At 51.6% G+C, this 27972-nt stretch overlaps 1 protein-coding gene across 1 annotated transcript; it reads left to right on the top strand.

Moving 5' to 3' along the window:
* The first annotated feature begins 5 nt into the window (after window positions 1-5).
* Window positions 6-27956, top strand: LOC122378302 (molybdenum cofactor sulfurase-like). Its single transcript, XM_043359214.1, is given in 13 exon segments — window positions 6-139; window positions 1466-1622; window positions 1887-2485; window positions 3485-3608; window positions 4167-4243; window positions 4561-4760; window positions 7698-7814; window positions 8121-8525; window positions 8527-8800; window positions 9210-9419; window positions 13350-13483; window positions 20611-20715; window positions 23441-27956. Coding segments are annotated over 13 exon segments (2706 nt in total). The 5' UTR covers window positions 6-69; the 3' UTR covers window positions 23675-27956.
* Window positions 27957-27972: the final 16 nt, after the last annotated feature.

Raw genomic sequence — 27972 nt, 5'->3', positions numbered from 1 at the left:
GGGCATCGGAGGAGGGTTGTTGTGTAACTGTGTTGGAGGGTCGTCTGTAAAATTTGGGAAAAAGAGACCATGGAATCCTCATTTGTTGTCAAAGAGAGCATAGTCGATAATTTTGATGAAGAATTTGGGACTTTGTCAGGTGAGTAATCACTGCAGCTTAGCCTGAGGGCTGAGCCTCCATCTTTAGTTGCTCGGGAGTCGGGGACCACGGACAATACTGAGTTGTGTGATTGCGCCTTGTTGCCGGCTGTGAGAGGCGCATATTAATATTTGAGAATATTTTATTGCTGCATATTGTTCCTTTGGTATTCAGCTTTCACTGGAAAACGAAAAAACATGCCTATGATTTCAAGACTGTCCTGGACAGCGCGTTGAATAAAAAGTTATTACGTTTTTACAAGAATGTAATTCAAATTTTTGAAAAAAGCCATTGAACGATTTCTATAAAAATACATTTTTGGAATCAGCTTACCGTCAGCTTTCAAATGGTATTTCCTTTCTTTTGTGGATGAAATGACTTTTTGACGAACCGTGTCCTGAGGAATGCCTTCTGTCCCTTCAATTCGGTCAGCTATGCCTGTTGGACTCAAGGAAAGCAGTAACAACCACAGAGCAAGACAGTAATGTAACAGCCTTCATTATATTTTTGATGAGTCTTATCTAATTTTGAACTTACACTATTGCCCTATAGTCGTGAAGTTCGTGGCTGGCACAATACCAACTCACATGGTTGCTTGATTTGTAGGGCCAGAAGGTCAACGGTATAGCTGATAATTGTACTCAACCCTTCCATCTATCTATTTCTAACACAGCTGCATTATAAAATCTTTTTCCATGATTTGGGTATCATGGATGATTCGTTAGGGCATTGCGGCCAAGTGTAGATTATTTGGTGATAGCCCTAAGGTGATACGGCGTATTCGTGGCGTGGGGTGCCGATGCCTTTGTTTGTACACTGAAACGTATCGCTAGCTTACGTTCTGTTTGTCCTTTTGGCCCGTGTCAAATGCCAGCAGTCAGCACGCGTCTATGACGTCTCCCCCCCCCCCCCCGCCTCCCCACCTGCACACACAAGCACACACGACCGCCTGATCGGGCTGATTTGGTCGCCTCACGGAAACGAAGCCTGAACTTAGTCGGCGACGCGTGTTTGATGTGACCACACCACACGCACCGTTCGCCGTTGCCGAGTCATCACCCGTCACGTTCACGTACGCGCTGAAATGTGTCCGCTACTCGTCCTGTTTGCATGCGCGCTGAAATGTGTATGTTTGTAGACTGTAGACGATGTATGCGCTTAGCGTGCGAAACAGCTGCCAACCTCTTCATTCCACGCCTCACATTTCCGTCTCGCTGCAGGTTTACGTGGCTCTAACCCCGTCTGGTTTGATGTCGGTGCAAATGTGTGTCTTTGCCTACCTGGCCTGCCACAGGCTCTGTATCCCGCCGGCCCGTCTCGTTGCAGGCCGGGCGTACCTGGACCATGCCGGTACCACGCTGTACAGCCGCTCGCAGCTGGCGGCGGTGCGTCGCGACCTGGAGCGGAGCGTGTACGGTAACCCCCACACCCGCAGCCCGGCCAGCCGCACCACCTCGGACGCCATCGACCAGGCGCGCTTCAGGTGCGAACGGGGCCCGGGGCATTGCTGATCGTGCTATACCTAGTCACTGAATGCATGATCGATGACTGACTATAGTGTTTGTTGCGGTCAACTCAGTTCTAATAAACAACAATGCCAAGCTTGCTCTTCACTTATTATGCATAGTTACCTTAGGATTTGTCTACCTTTTGGCGCTGTCCTTGTTTGATCTTTTGGTTTAAACTTGATACAGATGAATTAAAGTGCCGCATGGGTGCTGACGCCGCGCCGGTGGCTCGTTTCCAGGCTTCTGCAACATTTTCACACGGTCAGTGACCAGTACCAGGTGGTGTTCACCTCTGGCGCGACAGCAGCTCTGGCGCTGGTGGCTGACGCGTTCCAGTTCGGCGGTGAGCCGGGGGAGCCCGGCGCCTTCGTCTACCTCCAGGAGAGCCACACCTCAGTGCTTGGGATGCGCGCCCGCCTGGCCGGCCGCCCGGTCAGCGTCACGGCTCTGCCGGCCGCCGCTGCCGCCGCGGCTCTGTCTGGAGCAGAGGATGGAGACGAGGAGCCGGAGACGGCTCCTGTGGACGGGGAACGGTCGGAGGGGGACTCCGGAGCGGCGGACGGGGAGCGGCGCGGTCTGTTCGCGTTCCCGGCGCAGTGTAACTTCTCCGGCGTGAAGTACCCGCTGCGCTGGGTGGCGGCGGCGCGGCGCGGGGCGCTGGACGGCCTCAGTACCGGCTCGGTGGTGCGTGGCCCGCCCCCAACACCCGGCTGTCGCTGGTACACCCTGCTGGACGCCGCCAGTTTCGCCGCCACCTGCGACCTGGACCTGAGCCGCGTGCAGCCCGACTTCGTCTGCATATCGTTCTACAAGATGTTTGGATACCCCACTGGGCTCGGTGAGTATGATGACTGCTTGGGTTCGTAAATAACTAGACAGTTACTGCTCAGACTGCACAGCAGTTGTGCAACACTCGAATCAGATGAGGAGTTGTATGATGAATTAAACGTATTCAGTGAGATGACGCGAATTAGATGACTTCCCTGTACGCGCCAGTGCGTGTTTTTCTTATTGTTGAAGAAAGGACGATAAAAGATACATATAACGGCGCGCTTTGTGACAAGTCATAATTTGTAGCAACGCGAAAACTAGTGTATTAGTGATTCATCGTCTCTGCCTGTGCACACATGTGCACAGTGCACATGATTCATTGGCATCTCTTTCCTAGCAATTATCAAGTAATGGTATTGAGATGTAATCTCCCCTGTTTCCGAATCTCGGCCCGGGAGATAATCGCGACTCGTAGGTACCGCATTCGTGGCTGATCGGCTCGCTCGCAGCCTCTCTGCGCCTATATTCCAAGCGGCTCCGTGCCGGCTGTGCGCCGTCACCGGTCTCAGGCGCCGAATCGCTCAGTCACGGTGACTCAGCACCGATGACGCCACCGGGCGCCTCAAGAGCGGCACTGAGAGCCCTCAGGTGGGAGGGGACCCTGGCCCTTATTAACTGTGGTGAAAGTCCGCCGGCGGGCCGCGGTGGCGATGTGAGCCGGGGCACGGCCACGGAACAAAGATGGATGATAACGCTATAGATAGATGACCAAATTGCAACGGTGTTTTTTATATATCAGCTGATTCATTTAGGATTTGTTTTGATGCCAATTATGGCATATAATAAATACAAATAAGCGCATGAATAGCGAATGGCATATTATCACGAATCACACCATATTTGTAATGGTATCCTCCTTGCCTCACGATTTTGCATCACCAAATCATTAAACTCATTGCTGAACACTCTGGTATGCCCCTTTACATGTCAGCTGTCATTCTCCCTAGAAACCTTCCGGCACCCACAGCGGCCCTATAAGCCTATCTGTCACCCCTGTCACCCCCAGGTGCCCTTCTGGTCCACCGTCGGGCGGAGCACACCCTCCAAAAGGCCTACTTTGGCGGCGGCACCGTCCAGGTGTCACTGGCTGGCGAGGACTTCCACGTGCCGCGGGAGGCCCTCCACGAAAGGTACGGGTCTGCTGGATCCTATGCTGTGCTATGCTAGAGATTTGGTGGGATCCCTCGCTGTGACCGACTGGTATGTGCAGTCTTGGAAGTCTGCTACGCGATTGTTATGCCCAGGCCCCACTACGCGATTTTTCCGTGGAATTTTGCGATATTGCGATATCGCATTATCGCCAAAAAGTTCAAAATTCTAAACTTTTTGCGATAATGCGTGAGCGAGCGATTTTGCGTGACATGTTATGCGATAATCCGATTCTCGCAGTGTGGCTCAGCGCATCCGTTTGCACTAGATTAATATTTTCTGGCATCGTCGTCAAGGGCGTCGCATTCTCACATTATCACAAAATCGCACGGAAAATCGCGTAGTGGAGCCTGGGCATTAGACATCGATTGGATGCATTTGTGTATCGATATCATGTATGTATATCAGCGTATTGTATATGATCCGTTTCACAGACGATCAGTTGAAAATATTGAATACTTGTAAAAGTTTTTCTGCTGTGTTGATGTCCTTTCTGTCGCGCCTACGTATCGCTGTTTCACGTTGGCCTCTGTTGTCAGGATGGAGGACGGGACGGTACCGTTTCTGGCGATCGCTGCCGTCACCCACGGCCTGGACACGCTACGCAGACTGACAGGTACCGCTCCAGACCTCGCTTTCATAATACGCTGGCTATGATACATATAAGCATAATTACGGTGGACGTGTCGCCTCCGTGCCTGCATAATTACATGCATTGAGACCGGCATGAGTCACGCCGAAATATTTTTCTTTTCTTGTGATACCGGCTTCTTCGGTTCGTGCACGCTTTGTTTAATGATCTCAGACTTTGTCGGCGTCTTCCCGATGCTTTTTGCTGATGTCCATGTCACCTTCGTTAGGAAAAAGATCTCAGACATTCATAGCGCCTCAGGTACTTACGATGCCATCACGCCGGTTCCTCAATCTCCCCAGGCTCGATGTCGGCCGTGTCGTCTCACGTGTTTGGCCTGGCCCGGTACACGTACCGCCGCCTGGCGGAGCTGCGACACGGCAGCGGCGCGCCCGTCGTCCGGCTGTACGCTGACACCGAGTACGACAGCGCGGTCACACAGGGCGGTATCGTGGCCTTCAACCTGCTCCGACCCGACGGAGAGTTCTTCGGGTCGACAGAGGTACGGACGGTGGCACCGGCGGGTTGGGTGTGCGGATGATAGCAGCTGGCCAGCTGGTTAACTAGGTGGTGAGAGAGGTCGTTCTTATCTGGACCTTTTCCTTCTAATGAGATGATTTTAGCGTCGGGAAGATGACAGGAACCAGGGGAAGACTTTGGTATTGGAACCCACCCTGGTGCGCCGAAGGGGCTGAGCCAGTCCAGTGGGCAGGCTATCCAGACCCACTGGCGGTCACTCCACCTCACGTGAGTCTGATTGTGAGGAGCTGCTCATGTCGGTTGAAGGTGACCGTCCAACCCGGAACAGGGGATTTGAGGTGTTCAGAAGAAGGATTTGTGCGCCCGTAGGATACATCAGAGTCCAGAGAGGTCGAACGGGAGGCTGTGTGGTTCATGAGGCTTTACGTTAGCACTAAATGATTCTACATGAGAACCAGCTGATAATGTAAGTTGTAACTTGTTTCTGTACTTCGAACTACTAGACTTCAGTCACATCTTGGACATTTTTCAAACTAGTTTTGTTCTCTCAGTTGTGATATTTGTCGTTAAGTGATATCCTGCTTTCCTTGATTACAATCTTAAACGTTTCTGGTAAAACCCTGTTCGTTGTACTCGGCTCAAAGTTAACGAGAAGGGTTCTTTACTCTGATCAGCGTGAGGGTAAAGTGTTCAATTGGTAATTTTATAATTTAAATCCTGGGAGCTCCTATTTCTTAGAAATAAGAAAACCAATCTAAATTTCATTGCATATCCTTTTCGAGACGTACCTGTCATTCCTCGTAAAATGATAGAGATACCCCTCCACAAGTGGACATTTTGGAAGATTATTGCTGCCTTTTTCCTAGTTCTGTCTTTTCGATTAAATCACATCGCGTTGAAATCCGCTGTTTTCTTGGCAAAGGTACGCATTACGCAACGCTATTCTATCGTAATTCGTAGCTTCAAGGGGCTAGCGTCCCCAAAATAGCAGACAAGGGTCTGAAACCATCAAAAAGTGGAAGGACCTACCACAAGGTCACACCACGCTTCATGGAGCCGTGTGAAAGCACATTGTTTTAGTCGTTACTCATTGTACACTTTATTAAGATACAAGTTTGGGAAGAGAGGAAGCGGAAATGTAATAATAAGACGGTTGTACGTATTTTCGGGAATGTCAGGAAGTAAAAAGAACATTCATAGTGGATGACAATTGAAGCTTACAGAGGAAAATCGGCACTTTAGTACATGATCTGTATTGTGTAATACTCAAGCCACGCAGGAACGACGTGAAACACTGAACAGTCTTGTCATGTCACACAGCGTGTACGCCGTGACAAGAAAGGTCACGACATGTCAGCGCCAGCGCTATGCGAGCGTGACCTAGCCACGAAGAAACCGCGCACCACCTCGGCCGGCCGGTATAAAGCCCGACACCGACCAGCCAGTGCCAGGTCACAGCCTGCTCTACCAGCCAGCGCTCAGCATGAAGGTCCTGTCGGCTCTGGTGGTGCTCTCCGCGCTCTGCGCACTCGCCCTGGCCAGCCCGGGAGGCTACGGCGGCTACGGCGGAGGACACAAGGGCGGCTACGGCGGCTACGGCGGAGGACACAAGGGAAGCTACGGCGGCGGCTACGGCGGAGGACACAAGGGAGGCTACGGCGGCGGACACAAGGGAGGCTACGGCGGCGGCTACGGCGGAGGACACAAGGGAGGCTACGGCGGCGGCTACGGCGGAGGACACAAGGGAGGCTACGGCGGCGGCTACGGCGGAGGACACAAGGGAGGCTACGGCGGCGGCTACGGCGGAGGACACAAGGGAGGATACGGCGGCTACGGCGGAGGACACAAGGGAGGCTACGGCGGCGGCTACGGCGGTGGCTACCACTAGTCTGCTTGCCGTGCTGTGTAAGCTATTGTGTCCTAGCCTCTGTCATGCCGAGTAGCCTCTACAGCTGGAGGGACTCTGTCGTGGCGTCGGCCGGCGTGCTGCCCCGGTCACCGAGACGGAGCGGTGTCTACTCCGTGCGGCTGCTGGGCGGCGGCACAGCCGGACCCTGGACACCTGGTCCTGTGGTCAGGTGCCTTACCTTATTCATCGGAACCTGTGCATTCCGTCCTGTCAACGTCGTCTGCCTCGTCTGAGCTAGACTGACGGACAATTCATAGCTAGCCTGGCTCGTGAGTCGTGACCTCGGTTGTATTTATCCCTGAATGTCTTGTATGAATGCTTGTGTTTTTCTATGCCTATTTGTGTGCAACACAATCGGATAATAAATATTACAGCGCAAACTAATAATTGTCTTGCAGATAGTGCCATCTGTCGAGTATTGCCATGACTGCTCGTTGCTGTCCGTATGGGGCTGGTACTGGAGTGGGGTGACGAACATGGTCACCAGAGACGGTGCAGCGCGCTCCAGCTCCGCCCTCATGACTAGCCACGTGCCGGTCCAGTGTAAACAGACCCACCCTTCCCTGCACCACCAGCCCTCCCCGCTCCACGGCTGATAGTGATAGTGCCAATACCGTACCGTTGAAATGGGAGTGGAAAGTACCGGGGCAGGGATACACGTCCTCTCCTGGGAATGGTATCGGCGGAGGGGAGGTTACCGTTTGGAGCGGTGTGGTGGAATGCTGGTATATACAAGTCATTGGCTGGGGCCATGTAATATGAATTACCCAATCATAGGAGACATATATTTGTCTATGATGCTGCCTCTAAATGTTTCATAAAATGCTTATATCGCGACTGTTTCAGGTCACCCTATTGTTAAGTTCGTCATTTAGAGCATACCATGCTAAATTATTTTATATAAATCAGTTGCCGGAACGGCGTATCATTTTACATAAATTCTCACATATGCTTGTCATTTGCTCGTTTTCTTATCATCATTACACCCGTCAATTGATTATCGTCATCCTCGACCAGTGGACAGTGTCGAATGCTTTCTGCCCTCCTCAGGTGGAGAAGTTTGCCGAGGTGTACGACATCGACCTGCGCACGGGCTGCTTCTGTAACCCCGGCGCCTGCCAGCGCCACCTGGGGCTCAGCACCGATACCGTCCGGCAGCACTTCAAGGTGGGGCACCGGGATTCAGGGTGGCTATTCCCAACCAAACGCATAGATGTTTGATTTGATCTGATGCTGTGTGATGTCCTGCAGTATATACCTATGCGCCAGCTTTGTAGCGTTTGTAGAGTTCAACGGCGCTACTGGTGTCACGGATATTTGTTACTTATCCGTTTAACCACTTCACGCCCATAAAGATCTACTCTGTGAAACCGACATCGATGTATAACCTCTTTAACCCTCTGTTTCTTCTGCCTTCTCTCAGGCGGGTCACGTGTGAGGCTCCCCCTGACCCTCCCCTCTGTCTGACCTCAGGCGGGTCACGTGTGCGGCGACGAGACAGACCTGATCGACGGCCGACCGACGGGCGCCGTGCGGGTCAGTTTCGGCTACATGTCCCGGCGCAGTGACGCCGACCGGCTACTGCTGATGGTGCGCCAGTGCTTCGTCAGTGCCGAACCGTGCCCGGAGGAGACGGCAGAGAGACTGCGCAGGGCTCAGGCGCGACGGTCCACGGCCGACTCCACTGTCACTGCCACAGCTAAAGTCGCCACGTCAGATACGAGCATAGGGAATGGTATCCAACCCAGCTCAGAGAACGGCAGCTTGGTGAAGACCTCGCCACCTCCAGAAAACTCTAAAGCCTCCGCTGAGTCGGCGTCCTGTCCAAGATTCTTCCCCTCAATCATCAGTGGCCGTCCCACCGAAGACCACCTCTGACCCGACCGTCTCCCGCCCGCTGGCTCTCTCCAACGGCACACCACCACCGGGTCCCGTCGCGCAGCTGAGCGCGCTGGTGGTGTTCCCGGTGAAGTCGTGCTGTGGTTTCTCGGTGCCCTGGTGGCCTCTGGGGCCGCGCGGCCTCCTCTACGACCGGCACTGGATGGTGGTGACGGCCGCCGGCGCGGCGCTGACGCAGAAACGACAGCCGGCGCTCTGCCGGGTCCGGCCAGAGGTGTGCCTTCATACTGGGCTGCTGAGACTGACGGCAGATGGTGAGAGGGTCATAGAGGGCGGGGGAAATTGACGCCTTTTTTGCTGTAGGGCTAAGATATAGGCGGCGTGAGTGCTGAGCACATTTGGTAAGTTTGGAGGCTGTCCAGACTCATTTTGTCATTGTTTTGAGATGTGCCTGTAAAAAAGCGTATTGAGATTAATGACTGATATGTCACAACTGCTGTCAATTTTTTACATGGTGACGATAGTCTTACGTGACGCCTTTATTTATAATTTCGCATGAACGTCGCAAGCTATGCTAAGAATCTGCACAGGTGTTGCGTCAAATATTAAATCACCTATTTCATAACGGTACCATACCAGCAGCCACCTAACCTAACCCCTCGCTGACACCGTCGCTGCTATAATGCTCCCCACTGACCTCCTCCCCTTCCCTCTCCCTGGCAGGATTCCCGTCCGTGTGCGTGCCGCTGTGGCCGGACCCCTCTCTCTCCCGCACACCGCTCTCTATGTGCGAGTCGCGGGTGTGCGGTGACCGGGTGGGCGGCCTCGACTGCGGCGACGAGGCGGCTGAGTGGCTGAGTCAGGTGCTAGACCAGGACGGGGTGCGGCTGGTGCGACAGAACCCGGCCTCGGCCCGCGCCGCCAAACTGAACGGTAGGTGGTGCGTGATGAGAGAATGGTCAGGGAAGGAGTGAAAATAGCTGGTAGTAGAAAGTACCAGCTTTTTTACCGTAGCGCTGCAAAACTTATCGAAGTATGGTGATCCTACGTTACCCTGGCATTGTACGTCAATGAAAATATTACGAGCTCGCTCTGCCATTGTGATGCGCACATTCGAATAGACTAGCTTCGTTAGTGATTCCGATCATGATATTTCTCTTTACCACTTGCTAATAGTCGCCTAGCGTTTTAATAACCCAGCCCCGACACCCGAGCCTGCGGTCTGTAGGCGTTGGCGCTCTAACTGGCCCGCTGTCGGCCGTGGTCCGGTGGTTTCGTCAGTCTGTGTCCCGCGCAGGGTCCGCCGCCAGCCCCGCGATTGTTGATGCCCTCGGGCTCGGTGTGCTCCCGGCAGGCGCGGCCCTCTGGCGAGTGTCACGCCAGATAACAATCGACAGCTGAGGTAAACTCTGGGGTAAATCGACCAGTGCAGTGCGGGTGTACCGAGTGGAGGCCGGTGTCGGCCCCGTTTTTCTGTTTGAGCTGTTTGCTGGTAGTGACTGGTTCCACTAGTAGAGATGGTCAGGAGAGCAGTGTACAAGGGCGTACTAATCGCGGGGCTGCCTCATCCGGATGGGAAGATCAACTTCATCCACTAATAACACTATCCTGAACTTTTGTCGGCCCGTGTATCAATTACAATGTATTTGTATTCCTGCCACCAAAACGTAGGCTAAGCTTTTTTACATGCAGTGTTATCGCTCAAAGAAGTTTGTACTGTATAAATATGGATGCAAAAAGGCTAGGTTCAATCAATGGTTGCTGTCAAAGCTGTTTTTCACCTCCGAATGACATACGACAGGGATGCACCATGCATTGCGTGTTTTTGAACAGCCGTAACATATGTTCAGTGTCAGCGGTGGCGCAAAAAAGGCCGAAATCGCTGCTAGATCATCGAAATTAAGAGTTCGAGCTATATTACTCTATATTTAGTTTTATAGAGTAAGCTGCTCATTTGCGTAGACTCTCTGATGAAGTGCGTACGCTCATGAGAATTTCTCGAATGAAAGCCTCAGTAGTCAGTACCATATTCATTGTAAAAAGTCGTTTGACTGTGATGCCGAAGCTTCATGGGCGTTAGGACGCCGCTAGGACAGCAGTAGCACCGAGGTTTTCGGAAGGGATGCCTTGACTTACAGATGACTCTGACTGAATTCGACGTCGAACCGCGCAGAGTTCTCCTTTGATACAACAGCATGCTCTATGCTCAAACAACTCTCTTTATTCCCACCTGACCTGGCTCGGAGCACAGTGTCGGCTGCGTGGGTTTTCAGTTTGCATCCCCACTTTCATCATGCATACATATATGATGAAATCATGTGGTGTATGTCGCAATGTCTCATATTGCACCCCGTTTTGCCCTGATCAGAATACCTACACCACAGTATATATAAATACACTGTGGTGACCTACACTACCTGCACCTTGATCATATGCATTATGCACCGAACAAAAGTGTCATATAGGCATGTATCCGGGCAGATACCGTTTGATCTGAGACCTACTTTAAATGTTTATGTCAGTTGGGTTGGGAATTTGAACACTGAGCTTCTGGCGGCTATCGGGGGATCCGCTGGGATTTCAGACCCACAGAGCTGTTTTCAGCAGAGTGGCTAGATAGTTCAGGGGGTACACGGTACACGGCCTCCGCCCTCGGAGTACACGCCCAAACGACTCGGCAATAGGAATGAATTGAATACCTCGGTAGCAGTTGAGTAAGAGATAATTGTCGATTGAGTAACAGATTGAGCGGATGTGTGTAACAGAGGCTCGTATCCGCCCCATTACAGCTGAGTATGTCTGACATTGACAGTGCAAATGTTACCGAGCCTGACATATGCCTGAAAATTGACAGTGCAAATGTTACCGAGCCGACAGCTGCCTGACTACAGCAGCATCTGATTGTAGTGATCAGTCGTTATTTATGACCTAAATTAAACATCACATTCGAACCCTAATGATGTTTGGAGTGTGTGTGCGACCAGCTCGGCTCGTCTGGTACTAATCATTGGCTGGGGCAGCCGGCTGCTGCTGAGTTGCTGAGCTGCACTGCACATGTCCCTCGGATCAGGATGGGTCGGACTGTGACAGCTCTGTACGTGCTGGTCGCTGAGCTGCGGTACCTCGCTCAGATCAGGGTGGTTTGTACTAGGGCAGCTGTCCGTGCTCGTCGCTGAGAGCTGCGCTCCCTCGCTCGGATATTTGTGAGCCACCTCTCTGCCTCTATCTTCCTCTCTCTCTGCCTCCCGCCCTCTGTGATCAGAGTGGCTCCGGTGATGGGAAGCCCGCCTTCCTGTGATGATGGGCCGTGCTGTGCCCACCGGCCCCTGCCTCCCTGTGATGATATGCGGCACTGCGCCAGCCCGCCAGCCCGCCCCTGTGCTCACGGTGGACTCTGGGATGGGGTAGCCGTCTCCCTGTGATGATATGCGGCGCTGCGCCAGCCCGCCCCTGTGATCATCGTGACTCTGGTGATGGATACCACCCGGCCCTGCCAGCTTCTGCTGACGTCCGCTGCCGGCCGGACATCTGTTCCAGCTCACGGCTCCGTCCGGTCGCGCTGACGCCTTACGAGGCCGCTAGGGTGTGGGGACGGGGAGCACCCCCTCCCGCGCGGCCCCTCCTGGCCAGTGAGCAGTGGCGTCACAGGCGTCCCCCTCGGCCCTGGGGGTGTGTCGGGGCCCCTGTGTTGCCAGCCAAAAACGCAGCAATGTGACAGGGTCAGATGGACAGCTGCGCCAATCGTTTATCCGTAATGTAAACTGTGGGCCCGATGTGCCCCTCTGATTGTTACAAGATCTGGCTCGCAATTACCTAACGAAAGGCTAGCGGAATGATGCCTGGTTGTGGCAGTGCCACTGCAGCAGTTGTTCATTATAAGTCATCATTAATGCATCTTTTTCATCGGACTACACATGGCAAGTAAGCCATATGGTGCGACATTGCCGCCAATGTGATCTTGAATCGGCATTGGCTTCCTCACGATCTGCTTATGAACAAAAATGGTCATGATGGGGCATAGCCAATCGTGGTAATATATGGAAGGTAATTTTTTGTTACGCCTTGGTCTGTGGCCAGCCCGCTGAGCCGCAGGCATTTCCCGCCTGATAGATGGTGTTGTCACAACAATCATAAGTGGCCTCGGCGAGACAGCAGGCGGACCATATGCACTATGCATCCAACTATCGCCATCCGGCGTCATGACACGTGCATGTGAAAGTGGTCCTGTCGGTTTGACTCATCGCGCTATTTGGGTCCTGCCGGGAGCCGCGGGTGCAGCGTGCCGGCACCGATATGTGCAACAAAGAAACCACCACCAAACAGGCTTATAGCTCAGCGATTGTTGGCACATGAGTCACAACTGACGTGTTAATATAATAATAAAAATGTTTCATATGAGATTTTAGTACTTGCTCAGTGTTAAAAACCTGTCTTTGGAAATAAAAGTTTCACATTAAAATGGCAAATCTCACTAATCTTGCCAGGGTTGTGTTTAGGTGACCCTCTCCCCCGACACATAAATGTAGTCTATAATGGGACGTTTCCTTGGATTCACAATGACTCACTTATGGCATGACTGGGCTCGGCGTGACCAGACTGCCCCTTTTCTGCGGATTACTCCGATAATTCCAAACGGCAACTTCGGTGACCCATTTAATTAGCAGGAATGTGTGAAAGATCGCATTGATGTATCTGTCTAATAAGACTGTCCAGTTTCCCCTTTTTACACTATTCGCATTTTTTTCTTCACATTTTCACAGTTCACTGCAATAACGCGCAACTGTAAATGGCCTGTTTGTGATGAATGTTGTCAAACAGGAGTTGGTCCCGAATTTCCCACTGATCCGGCTGTCTGCTTTCCAGGCTCCTCTCCAGGCGGCTCGGGCGCCTCTCTCTCCCTCTCCAACGAGTCGCCGTACGTGATGGTGAACCGCTCCAGTGTGGCAGCCCTGAGGGAGGCTCTGCAGGAGCGCGGCGTCGACGACGGGGTCACGGAGGTCAGTAGGGGTCAGAGAGGTCAGTGGGGGGTCACGGAGGTCAGTAGGGGTGATAGAGGTCAGTCAGAAAGTTCAGTTAGGGCTACTGAAGTCTGTCGGGACTTATCGGGGTCACAGAGTTCAGTTGTGGCCACATAAGTCAGTTGGGGGCACGACTCACAGGAGGTCAGTTAGGGTAAGAGAGGTCAGGCATGGGGTCAATGTAGATAATTTCAGCTGTATTGACGAGGGGTTCATATCATGGGGATCACTGGGGTGATCACATGGGGATCACCCCATGCGAGCAGTGATCACATGGGGATCACTGCTCGCTGTCGTTTTATCTCTTAAAGGTAGACTGCCACCTTTTTTCCACAAAACGGTTTTCACTAGAGCTGAGCCACCTATGTCCCAGACTGAAGTCGGTTTTCCGAAATTCGAACCCGTTTGCGAGAAATCGGAGACCAAAGTTCAGTTTGATGCCATTTTTTTAGTCCAAGAAAACCGACATCTCTACTGTTTATCGATAACTTTGAAACATGAATTTTCTTATCTTTTGGTAAATATATGTCAAAACTTTGATTGTTTCGAGATCAGAGAAGAATTTTGGAGTGTCAAAATAAAAGTTAAACTTATATATTCAGTAGTTCATTTTTCCAAAAAAGTGTGGGAAATGGGGTTTAACATGGGCCCACGGACGTATAAATAAACTGGACCCGCAACCACCTCCATTCAGGTGAAGCCGACAAGGCGCCATTTTACGTTGCCAAAAAACCGTGCTCTGGAAGGTCATCGAGCCAATACAATTAGAATTGCGTCTAAACGGATGATCGGATCGAGATGCTGGTGGTACCGTTCGACGGGTAATGCCTTGAGGCAGGTGATGATGCATGTCACAGGTCACCTGGTGTCACATGGCGCGTGCCACGTGCCGACAAACTTACAAAGGGCAAAAACCTTAAAGCGACGCTTCAAATCAAACGGAGGGCGGCACAGGTGCCAAACTCACAGGTCACATGTCCCAGTGTTCGAACACAAACATATGGTATGCTTGGCATCAGGGGGTGCGGAATGCACGCGCTAGGGGCGAAAAACATGTTTTGAGGAGGCATCCTCCGATTCCGGAAAACCTTGACCTAGGCACACCAAACTTGGCACACTGACACTACTGGACACGCGCTTTAAGGTGCTGTACAAATAGGCGTGCTGGGGTACACGGTGCACGTGCTGTGCACGTGCAACCCTTTTGATGTTGCACTCTGTGTCACATATGCGGGCGGACGGGTAGCGCTGGCAATTGCTCAAAGTGCCAAATTTACACAGGGCACCCAGAATGCATTCCAGCATAGTTATTGAGCATATCCATCTCCTGGTGGACCTCAAAGGTGCGCTCTGCACGTGCAAAAAATTATCCACGCCGGGCGGTGGGGATGCTTGGACACCCCATGTGGATTTATGTAAATATCTCGAAAACGGCGTTGTGTAGCGCCGCCGTTTTTGGCACACCTTTTCATACATCTTTGTCACACATGCTGCGCAACTTTCAGACTTAGGTCATTCAAGGTTAGGTCATCAGGTTGCGTCCAAGTGACCTTACCTTAGGAAAAATTATAATGCCCGTCATAGCTACACAGACGAAACAATCGGTTTAAAACGTGCAGCGATTGATAAGATCAACAGTAGGTATATAGGTACGTGGAGTACCTACCTCTACCTCGAAATTTCAATATCACTGACCTAGGGTTCTATTGATTTTGCGACCTCAGACCACCACCACGGCAAATCATTTATTTTGTCAAATTCGGGCTCCTAAACTTTTTGCTACCCAGCAACGCAAATTTACGCCTCAATCGCCGGCCAGCGTAGCTAGGCATCTTTGTTATCCACGTTGTTTGCGCCTGCAGTGATACTGTACCGCAATAACCATTATCTTCATTTTTCACCCATAGATGGCATTAGCAAAGCGCCTGCATCTATGCTGTGCCGCAGTGCTCTTACAATACGAGCTGAGCATTGAGGAAGCGCGGTGGTAATACGATTATGTGGTGGCCTGGACCGGTGACCGCGGCCAAGAAATGGTTCGAACTTGAGTAGCGGTAAATCAGTAGGCACGAGACCGTGCTGGGTCAGAATCGTGATTCGGCGAAGTCAGCCCACATCCGCGCGTTTCCAGTCTCTTTGTGGTTGTACGTTCGAACATTTGGAATGTTGTTGGTCCCATGCAATATGGTAGGTGTCAAGGCTACGTGAAGGGTAGGTCAAGGTCACTGACCTTTGATGACCTTGGTTCACTTTTTCGAGTTTTACATGTTTCTATAGAAACATGTAAAACCCTAGGAAAAGGGCAGTGCTTGGAGCTGATTTCGAATTTAATATTTAGTTGAACATAAATACTAAATACTATTAAAGAAGTATGTAGTTTTAGTGTCTTCGAAACATGTTACGACGCCTTCAGTGATAGTTGACACCTACTATGGATAAGCCGTAGGACGCCTACTGGTTGACCTGACCTGACCTAACGCGACCTGGCCTAAATCCATGAAAACATCAGCTGTGATCAAAACAAACATGACATTCCTGATCCAGAACCCGAAAAACTCACAACCTCAATTTACGAAGTTGAACTGAACATATCAAAAGTGTTTTCAGCGCTATTAGATATCTCTATCAAAGGTTACTGTCAAAAAGTTATGGGGTCCATCATGATTTGAAATAACCGTAGGACATAAAGATAGGTCACAGGTGCAATTTCCCGATTCAAAGTTCGTCGCGTTTCCCTGCCACCCGTGTCCCGTTATTTGAGTGCATTGTTTAGTATGTTTATATGCGTTTCGTGCAACAGAAGCGCAGTTCAATTATCTCCCATTGACTTACCTGTAATAGAAAAATCACGAAATCAACAGAACCCTAGGTCAGTGATATTGAAATTCCGAGGTAGAGGTACTCTACGTATATACCGTTGCTCTTATCAATCACTGCACGTTTTAAACCGATTGTTCATTCTGTGTAGCTATGACGGGTACTATAACTTTTTCTAAGGTAAGGTCACTTGGACGTAACCTGATGACCTAACCTTGAGTGACCTAAGTCTGAAAGTTGCGCAGCAAGTGTGACAAAGATGTATAAAAAGGTGTGCCAAAAACGGCGGCGCTACACAACGCCGTTTTCGAGATATTTACATAAATCCACATGGGGTGTCCAAGCATCCCCACCGCCCGGCGTGGACAATTTTTTTTGCACGTGCAGAGCGCACCTTTGAGGTCCACCAGGAGATAGATATGCTCAATAACTATGCTGGAATGCATTCTGGGTGCCCTGTGTAAATTTGGCACTTTGAGCAATTGCCAGCGCTACCCGCCCGCCCGCATATGTGACACAGAGTGCAACATCAAAAGGGTTGCACGTGCACAGCACGTGCACCGTGTACCCCAGCACGCCTATTTGTACAGCACCTTAAAGCGCGTGTCCAGTAGTGTCAGTGTGCCAAGTTTGGTGTGCCTAGGTCAAGGTTTTCCGGAATCGGAGGCTGCCTCCTCAAAACATGTATTCGCCCCTAGCGCGTGCATTCCGCACCCCCTGATGCCGAGCATACCATATGTTAGTGGTCGAACACTGGGACATGTGACCTGTGAGTTTGGCACCTGTGCCGCCCTTCGTTTGATTTGAAGCGTCGCTTAAAGGTTTTTGCCCTTTGTAAGTTTGTCGGCACGTGGCACGCGCCATGTGACACCGGGTGACCTGTGACATGCATCATCACCTGCCTCAAGGCATTACCCATCGAACGGTACCACCAGCATCTCGATCCGATCATCCGTTTAGACGCAATTCTAATTGTATTGGCTCGATGACCTTCCAGAGCACGGTTTTTGGCAACGTAAAATGGCGCCTTGTCGGCTTCACTATCTTCCATAGGAGGTCCATTGGGATTGTCAGTCCAGTTTATTTATACGTCCGTGCATGGGCCAGACCCATTCCAAATGAGCCATGATTTTTTAAATGTTTTACGAACTTAAATGCAAAATGAATTAAACATGGCCAATTTCTTATGAAATCATATATTAGTAAATCATAAAATACCTTACTTTTTCAAATAAAATGTAATATTCTTATGACCTTGAAGTCTAGTGATGTGTAAACATTGTCGCTAGACATTAACCGATTGATAATTGTATGATAATCGACAATTTTTTTTTCGCGATTCACGTGATGATACTTTGTCAGGTGAATTCTAAAATTTTGTTTTGTCCAGGGAATAAATCATAGGCCGATCTGAGAAAACTTTTTGAAGGTGGCAGTCTTCCTTTAAGGTATTTAGTAGGACACTGTCGAATTATTCAACAAATTCGGGCCGAAACTGCTCTTTATTGTTATGATTTGATTGCTTCCTTGTGTAAAACCAAACCTTTTATGTTGTACCTTGTGCATTCGCTGAGCGAAAGCTCTTGGTCATGTCCTCTATAAGTAACTCCAGCGGCGATGCCAGAAGTGGAAATCAATCATCAATCACATCTGTGAAGATCAATGTGGATCAGAAAGGATTGGTGGATCAGTGGATGGCGGATGACATTGATCGAGAGAGGATTCAGGCGCCTAGTAGAAATGACTTCGGCTCAACCAAAATCAATTAAGTCGTTTGTGGATAAATGACCAGTAGAAGAAAAAAAGATGACCATTGATAACGCCGCCGAATCGTATTGGAAGAGTATGCCATGCTTCACAAAGTTTGTCAAAAGTTCGGTGAGTGCAAGGCCCTAAAACATAGGTGAGTGGATATTGTGACTGAAGTCACCACGTGACCGTGCCCTGTGAGGCTTTCCCTTCTCAGACGATCCCTCTGCCGCTCGGCGCTGGAAGCAGCGCTCTGTCCGACCGAGGCTGTCTCGAACCAGTCGAAACCCGTCCGCGCCGGTCCCGTCAACCTCGCGGCACTGCTCGTCATTGCGAGGCGGCGGGCGGCGGAGCAGGCGTCTGGTCATGACGCGGCCACTGAGATGACGGCTCCTCCCTCGGCGGTCGCGGACTGACTCAGAGAGTCAGAGAGTCGGACTACTCAGAGCCGGCAGAAGGCCGTCGGCGAGCAGGCGTCTGGTCATGACACGGTCACTGAGAGGATGGCTTCTCCCTCGGCGGGCCCGGACTGACTCAGAGTCACAGAGTCTAGCTACTCAGAGCCGGCAGAAGGCCGTCGGCGAGCAGGCGTCTGGTCGTGACACGGTCACTGAGATGACGGCTCCTCCCTCGGCGGGCGCCCGGGCTGATTCAGCCGGCAGGCGGGTGGTGGAAGGAGAATGGAGGGCGACTCATAAGCGAGGATGATGATGGTATTTCCGTGTCCCCGTCTGCTGGTCTTAGAGGTTAGGCCTGGCTGATGCGAGGCAGAATTAGGTACTGACTCGTCACCGGCAGCGCTTTGAGTGTCTGTAATAGAGTTGCAAAGTTTCCCCCAAAGGCTGATACCGGCACCGCCCCGCCCCACAAATTTTTTTGGGGATACCGGCATGCTACCACGCCCAAAGCAAAAACACCACCAAATTACCGGCATACTAAAAACCTGCATTGTTGATTCCAGTTTACCCCTACAAGAGATGCCACATTTTCCTCTTAGTGTCCAAAGTTTGAATCATATGCTAATAATTTTTTGTGTGCAAAACAAAAAATACCGGCATGCTACCGGCAAGACATGCCAGATACCACAAAAAACCTGCGGTAGTGAAAAATTACCGGCATGCCGGTAATGCGGTAGGGAAACATTGCAACTCTAGTCTGTAAGTCAGTCAGCGTGCGACTCAGTGGCTGCCAGGACACTCTGTCAGCCCGTGGGCGCATACCTCGCAGATGGCTGACGACATCCCTCGCCCCTGGATAACGAGGTTCTCGCCCCAACTAACGGCCTTCTTTTCCTGGCTAACGGCCTGAGGCGGGGTCAGAGCCGTCGCCCTGAGGCCCCGCTGGGAGCCCCAGGGACAGAGGCGGGCCAACTGCGCCGCTCGGATCCTCCCCCTAAGTCGGCTGACGGGCTGCGCCGCATTGGCCCGCTGCGCCGTATTGGCCGCGCTGCGCCGCGCCGTCGTGTTGGCACTGAATCTGTCCCTGCCACGCCACATTTCCTCGGCGTGCGTCACCTGAGTGATTATTTCGTCATGTTACGACGGACGGAGGCCATGTGACGGTCATCGCGAGACATTCCGCCTCGGGGGATGTGCCGAGTCAAGGTCACGGGCCGACTCCCGGCCGCCGCCGGCGGTTTGACGGCCGCCGCTTCTGTCGTCTGGGTCGCCGGCGCGGGGAACAGACCCATTTCCGGAGTGAACTGCCACCGGCAGACGGGCGCGCCGCCGGCCTTCGGGGGCGCCTGTTTATCCAGCAGGTCAGCCGCAGAGACATTCTGGCACGACAAACAGCCCGTTTGCGGGGGACATGGGCCCAGATCGGTTACATAAGCAGCGCAGAAATAAACAACCCACATACCGACTTTCTTCCAGCGGGCCGCATTAAGTTGCTTTTGTGGCGTTGTTGCAAAAAAAAAAAAACGCCAGAAGTAGATGGAGTCTATTTTGAGATAACTAAGCTGTGTCTTGCATAGTATTCTTCTGTGGAATGCGTATGTACAGCAGTGTCGGTCATTGAGATTTGTATGCGTTCTGGGCATGATAAATGTATTGCGTCTCCTGATATAACTCCGCTGCATCGATTTGACATGTGACAGGCTTCCCTTGAGGTATTACATAACCGCTGTACAACGTGTCTTACATGCAATGTGTATGAAATATGCATGTGCTATGCGTATGACAATTTGAAGCTTTTTTGCTGCAGTAAGCCTGTTTTCAGTTCGGGCCAGTTATGCGTAGAGCTATTTTGTTTTAAAAGAACACGAAACTTGACTGAAATTATAAACGAATGTATCTGTGAATTTATAACAGTCTTCCTGGTTCCAACCACTGACTGCTCTTCCAGTGTGACTCGTATGACGTACTTGCTGTTCCCGTCCCGCTGTGACTCACTAGTGTGCTACTTGACTCGCTGGTGTGTGACTCTGATGTGTGACTCGCTGGTATGTGACTCTGGTGTATGACTCGCTGGTGTGACTCTGGGGTGTGTGGGCTGTTCTTGTCCTGTCGTGACGCTCGTCTGTGATTGTGCGCCACCAGGACGAGCTGACGGACCGGTTCCGGGCCAACCTGGTCGTGTCCGGCGTCCCCGCCTACCAGGAGGATACCATGCACTCGGTCACCGTCGGAGACGTCACTCTCAAGGTGAGCAGAGACCGATCTGGACGGGGCAGACCACGCAACGGATGTGCAGGGATTTATAGACCCGTGTGTTAGCCGGTATAGGTGGCCGTGTGTTAGATCTCTGTCTGTCAGGTGACTGTGGGAGGACAAAGATAGTCAACCAGCTCTTGTCAGGCGATTCTGGAACAGAGTTGGACTGCTGTCTAAAGGTCAGCACTTCCTGCGCCCATCCCATCTTCTCAAGCCGTCTAAACTAACTATGTCTGTTATCAGTCAGTGTGTGGGAGGGATTTGTTACAGCCGTGCTAGTCAGATTATTCTTTGTTTCCTGATCTGGTTTTCAGAAGTGTGATGTACGAATGAACATCTGTGTTTTGTTTATTTATTTTTAGACTTAATACGATTTAAACAGAATCACCAGGAACAGAAAGCCGGTGGAACAAGTAACGACATGGGGTACGAACAAGCGGGATTTTTCATTGTTTATACAGCTGTTGCTGCACGTTTTTCGGTTTGTCGGTACGAATGCCATAAAGCATAACGGTGACCGGCTGGCATAACCCTACCTGGAAGTGCACCACACCTGTAGTGGACGGCTGCCTGTGATGTTCGCTCCATCGCTATCGTACCTGGAACGACAGTTTGACCTCAGGGGCACGGCTTAGCCGCAGTCAAATCGTGACTCGGCCCCACAGAACTCCTATAATCATCTCCTCAGGCTCAGAAATGATTGAACAAAACATCTGTCATGCTTACATACATATTCCCAGTGTCCTGATTTTCGTGAATTTGGGTGGAAACCCACACCTTAACAGATTCTCTTTGTGACGTCCTGGAAAGCCAAACGACGTCCCTAACAGATAAAAGTCGACAGGTATATCGAACACCAAAAGCAAACCAACAAAAAGAAATATCACTTCTGTAGCCTAAAAACACGGCTATGCAGAATGACAATAAATATATCCTAAGTCCTCACTGACCCACTCTTACACTCAACTCCTTACTCCCCTTTCCTACACCGCTGGCCAACTGCCGCAACAATAAACAACGCGGTTTTATTTTCGTTTTCTGTGCGTCAGATATGGATAGGTTTTTTCCTTTACCATGTGAAGGTAATAGCTGCCATATGAAGGAGAAAAGATGTCGGAATAGAGGGATCTGAGGACGTTGTTTTCCACTTTTCAGTTTTAGTAACTGTGCAGTGTATAGATAAAAATTAATCATGCGAATATATTACTTCAACATTTATCTATAAGCACGCAACATACCTTTTGTATCAAATTACTGTAACATATTTAATTATTTTTTCCCCTCAGAAGGTCACAGTAACGGGGTAGCGCTGCTCCTGGGACATGCCCTTCAAAAGTAGTTAATTTTGTATATGTTGATAGTGGTTGGGGAAAAAGTTTAGTGGTTATCCGTTTGAATTAAAATAAAGTTACCGAATTTCAACAGTATTAATTCAAGTATGTCGTCCTTGGCTTAAAAATACACGCAATGTTGGGGACGTCGATTGACCTTGTCATTCCCGTTTAATCGACGTCTGTAGTAAACTGAAAAGTGCACAATGATTTCACATTTTTTCCAGCCAAGAAAAATTCAGCGTCTACCTTGGAGTTTTCTTAATTGAATTTCATAACAGGAAGCTATGGAAATTAATTTTCCGAACTGTTTTGAACCTCTTTGTTTGGACGCGTTTTTTTTTTACGTCAGTCCTCTTGCTCGATATAGTATCCCTCTTATGACGTCAATATTTAGTGATAGCCGCTGACTCTTAGGCTGATTTTTGTTGAAGCATATTTGTTGTTGACTGTTGTGTGTACGATCATGGACAAGAACTAGACATCTTCAAAGTGTTGTTTTGGTGTTTGTGGTGAATGCTTGAATTTTGTATTTTACTAGGGGTAAACTGGCATTACTTTGTGTCTATATATGATCATTTGAGGTGCCTTGAGGTGCTATTAGTCAATATTGCCAGTGAAAATCGCTAATTTTAAGACATTTAGGTAAGGGATCTTCAGTGTGGCTTAGGCTCCGCACCGATATCGACGTCCTTTTGAAATAGCGACGTCCTTGCGGCTTCAATCACACTCTCCGAAAAATCAATTTCAGGACACTGCATATTCCCAAACGATTCTCTGTTTGTGTGGCTGAGTTTGACCATGGAACGTAGCGCCTATCTGAGCTATGCTCTGGACTGGGGGTGACTGGATGCCGGCTCCTTACTGCTGCAGATTTGTTTATACTCTGCTCTGTCAACCCTACGAGTTAATCCCTGGGGGCAGTTTACCCATGTAGCGCTCCATGGGTCGTTCGATGATTCCCTCTGCTGTAACCTGCAGACCATTTCATTATGCGCCTCTCCAATAAGTGACCTTTGCAAGAAACTTTTGGCCTTTTCTTTGGTCGCATAGTGGGCTGCTTTGTCTTAATCTGCCTGCGTGATGATTGATGGCTCATACAATGCTCACTTTTATCTTGGTCTGGTGGCTCTTTGCCCTGGTGTTTGTATTGCTAGGCTGGTTCCGTGTGTTTCTATACAACTTTGCCGAACTCAGCATCAGTGACCTAAATATAGGTACTCGCTCATATTTATCTACAAATATAACTAGCTGTTTTATATTATTGTCATGATCATCATCGCATTGTCAGTTCTTCATGTATAACCTGGGAATATCATTGACGATACCCGTCGCCAGCCGCGTACAGGTATCCCTCTCATCAACCGTCCCCCTCTGTGTTCCAGGTCCTGGGCGGCTGCAGCCGGTGTCACATGGTGGGCGTGGACCAGGCCACCGGTCACCGCTCTCCCGAGCCTCTGCTCACCCTCAGTGCCACCAGGGGACGGAGGATGCCGTTCGGCGTGCACCTCGGACCGCCCGGGGGCACCGCGCCGCCCGACAACGCACTGCTCAGTGTTGGACAGACGGTCTCATGGAGGGTGGCGGACGGAGGGGAGGGGACAGAACAGAAGCACTGACGGGATGTAGAGCAGGGATGACTGACGATGAAGTAGTACTTAGCTCAAGAGCCAGGCGTTAGGGATTGAGAATTCAGATCGCCAAATGCGGCTGCGCAATTTAGAAGCAGGCATACCGTTTCGTTCGTGGGCGTCGCTCGTCTGGCACCGCTGCTGCCTGCGCCAGCGGGCAGTGGCCGCCGCGGCAGCTCTGGTCACCTCGCGGCTCCCTCTCAACAGCCCGCGACCGGCGGCGGCGCGACCTTCTGGCCCTGGCTCGGTATGTCCGGCCGTAGCCGCGGGTCGTCTGCCGGCGGCCAGGCGCGCCGGCGCTGCCCCATGGCCAGTTCTGGGAGCTATTCCGTGGCGCCGGCCACGCCTGGACACGGCTCGGGTGGCCGGCCGGTCTCTAACGATCCTCGGCGGCACAGCGGCGGCGGGGACACACTGCGTGGTATTTCTGGAGCGGTCGGACGGAGGTCGCCGGCCTTTCCCCCGTCCGTCCAATCGCCTGGATGGCCAGTGGCTATTGCAGGGTCTTGTCACCTCGTCTTTTGTTGATTGCTGGTTGAGGGCTGAGTTAAGATGAATAATAACGCTAGTAGGTACAGTTAGGTGGTAGGCATATGAGGCTATTTTATCTCAGTGAGTCTTGTCTTTCTCATCACCTTGTTGACTTATCTGTGTATGAATTCTATCCATGGAACTTATATGGACAATGGCCATGGTTGATGCTGCGTTTATAGCTCTACATATGTTGCAATGAGCACACGTTAGTTACACGCCAGTAATGGTGAGGTATTTAATGTTCTTCCAGATATATTTGTGATGCTGTTGATCAGTATAAGGTTGATTGCATCGTGCAACTTTCTTGTATGTTTAGGATTATCATCTTTTCGTCAGAATGCTAACAGGGTATATTCTACTCTATTAGGTAACCGCATTGAATTGTTTACTTACTAGTCTCGGAATGTTGCGGCAATATGTCTGCCATAAGGCTGCTCGCCCTATATAGTTTATTTATCGAGGCGTTCGATCATGACGTCTGCCTCGTCTCTGAAATGTTGGGAAACACGCGATTGCGTGCTTTACAGCCGCCTCGCCGAGTCGTTCGTTACCGTCTGCACCACCCGCCCTGGTCTGAGCCGCGTCACCTCATGTCGGACCCGTGTTCTAGAGGGCTCCGCGGCGGCGGCGACCGGCTGACGCGGCCGTCGGTCCGCAGAAACGGCCGGTCAATACCGGCGGGCCGGTTCGATCGGCGAGCGGCAGACCCGGCCGGCATAGGTGCCGCCCTGTGTCGGCAGCCACCGGTGGCAATACCTGTGTCTGCTCACCTCAGACAAAAGTCCACACCTGGTGACGCAGTGTTTGCAACAAGTCGCTCTTACTGAGCTGAGCAGTTGGCAGTCCAGAACCTCATTGCTTCTGTACCGTCCACTCGCAGCTCCCTTTTGAACTCTAGACATCCGAGCCTCCCATTCTCATACCGTTCAAAGGTCCCAGGACTGGCCGATCCCTTTCGCCCGGGCTGACCGTTGACCGGCGACTCAGCTTGTAACTCTCGCCAGTTGTTTGGTCAGTGGACCGTAGTCCTGGTCCGTAGTCCAATGCGGTGTCTATTGGTGCCACCGCGGTACTTTGAAGCATTGTGATCGGCCTTGGTTGAGACGGTGATCAGATCGACGCAGCTTGAAGTTTTAAATCGCTTGTTTATCGTGCTACTGTTAATTTTAGTGCGTGAGTGGATGATGTTCTTGGCGAATGAACAGATATTTACTCCTCGTTGCTTAGTCATATTGATACAATAATCACGTAGGAAAGTCCAGCTAAAGTATATATTTTTATGCAATTGCATTTCGAACGGATCGCTCGCTGCCTGGCCTCTTGAGGTTCGCGGCTGATCAGCCTTCCATATCGCGGGATTGTGCGGTAGACTGGGTGCGATCCGGTGGTGTACCGGCCGGGGTCTGCCTGCACCGCTCGGCCCGCCGCAGGCTGTCGTCAGCCAGCGGTAGGCTGGTACGTTGAGCATCACCACCTGCAGCGCTCAATACCGACCGCTGGTCACGGGGGTCGCCTGACGGTGCTACCTCCCACACGGCAGCGACCGGTCACCGGCGGCTGGGGAGGGTCAGCCCGCCCGCCCCGGTCTGTCGATCCCGAGCGGTGGGAGTGGCCGATTAATGTGCTGTAAACTTAGGGGGAGACGGTCGTCCCGGTTTACAGTCATCCGATCATGGTGATCGGGAAACGTGTTCCTTTCCGAGCACTCGGTGAGCCCCCAGGGCTCTTCATGTCGCCCTCGCTTCCTCGTCTTCCGTTTCCCTCCAAAGCCTTGTTACCGATGAGTAGAAGAGTGTATTTACAAATTTCAGATTTTACTAATGTACAGCACACACGGACGTTAGACGGTATACTAAAACTACGCGCATGCGCTAGACGGTCTATCTAGCAACGTGAGACATGCGCAGCGTGTGTGCGCGGATATACGAGTATACATAAGCAATGTCGCACCGACACATGCGCAGCAGGTGTGCGCGGCTGTAGGGAACTCCTACACTACCCCCTCCCTAGACGGGTCGCGAACGTGACGCGTCGAGATCGCTGTGGGGATCGAACGTCGTGATCGGTGCGAGAGCGCAAGATAGATCGCGGTGGAGCTGGTCCCGGTGCTGCTGCTCTTGGAGATGGTTGTTCTGCAGGCGGCGTGTCTTGTGGCAGCATCAGCTCCAGGCCGTCCGACCGGGCAGCTGATGGTGGCAGAGTCGCAGAGGCAGGAGACTGCTGCGCAGGTAGGTGTGGCGTCTCTTCCGGAGACGCAGGCTCGCAGTGGTCGATGTTGCTGGTTGGTGCGCTGGCGGCCACCGGCTGCTTGTTGGGTGGAGCTGGCGTCGGCGTCGGTCGCTTCGGTAGGTTGCCGCGAGGAGATGCGCTGAGTGAGGCGTCAGCGTCGATCCGTTGCTGTTTGGCAGTCTTCGTGTTCCGCACGAAGAGAAGTGTTGCGGCAGATGCTTTCGACCGACTGCACGGAGGCTCGCAGCGGCGGGCCTTGTTGCCGAAACGCTGGTGGTACCAGCAGACAGAGCTGTCTGGGTACGTCGGCGTCGGAGGGCGTGATGGGCGAGGCGTATGACGGATGCGATGTCGACCTTTGTTGCGGTGGGAGAAACTGCACGGCGCTTTGCAGCGACGCGCTCTGGCACCGAAGCGCTGGTGGTACCAGCAGATCTCGTAGGTTGATGGATGCGCTGGCTTTAGAGGGCGGTTTTCATGGCGTCGTTGATGCTGGCTTCGGCCAAGTTGCGATGCTGCGCCTTTGAGTCGACGCTGGGTGGCCTCCATTTGCTGTACTCGGACGATGAGGGTCGCGATGGTGGCTAGCAGGGCTGTGAGCCGACCTGCTGCCTCGGGTTCGGGTGCCGGCGAGCTGAAGCTGGTTGCGGGAGGAGCGGTGTGCTGCCGGGTGGCGTCGCTCGACTCCATGGTGTGGTCCACGAGTAGCCCGGATCACGTCGGGGTCACCAGTGTAAACTTAGGGGGAGACGGTCGTCCCGGTTTACAGTCATCCGATCATGGTGATCGGGAAACGTGTTCCTTTCCGAGCACTCGGTGAGCCCCCAGGGCTCTTCATGTCGCCCTCGCTTCCTCGTCTTCCGTTTCCCTCCAAAGCCTTGTTACCGATGAGTAGAAGAGTGTATTTACAAATTTCAGATTTTACTAATGTACAGCACACACGGACGTTAGACGGTATACTAAAACTACGCGCATGCGCTAGACGGTCTATCTAGCAACGTGAGACATGCGCAGCGTGTGTGCGCGGATATACGAGTATACATAAGCAATGTCGCACCGACACATGCGCAGCAGGTGTGCGCGGCTGTAGGGAACTCCTACAGTGCTCCGGGAGTCTTTCTGCAGTGTCTCAGAACCCAATGCCGCCGGCTCGGTGGTCATTAGGTTTGTGTTTGTTGCTCTACTGTCAGAGTATTGTGATTTTGTCTCCTGCGACCCGGCCCGGCCGGGCCTGTTGTGACGGGACCGGTCGGCGGCTAGTGTCTGTGGCTTCCCTGTGCCTGGTGCCGTCCATAGAATTATACACGATAATGTGGCCTGTAGAACATTGTAGCTCGTCAGTAGACAATCGTGCCAGTGTGATCGTACCTGTGCCAAGTATTTTGTATTACGCTTCACTTGAAATGGCCTTACAACCGGTGCTTGATGGGAATGCACGCACTGTAATTGTGAACTTCACATATCACACTGTGGTGATTGTAGAATAAATACAGGACTGTATTCTCTCTACTTCTGTTTGTTGT

The sequence above is a fragment of the Amphibalanus amphitrite genome, unplaced genomic scaffold (assembly GCF_019059575.1).
Source record: "Amphibalanus amphitrite isolate SeventyFive unplaced genomic scaffold, NRLGWU_Aamphi_draft 000057F_arrow, whole genome shotgun sequence".
In the NCBI taxonomy this organism is placed as follows: Eukaryota; Metazoa; Arthropoda; class Thecostraca; order Balanomorpha; family Balanidae; genus Amphibalanus; species Amphibalanus amphitrite.
This window is presented reverse-complemented; position numbering and strand designations above follow the sequence as displayed.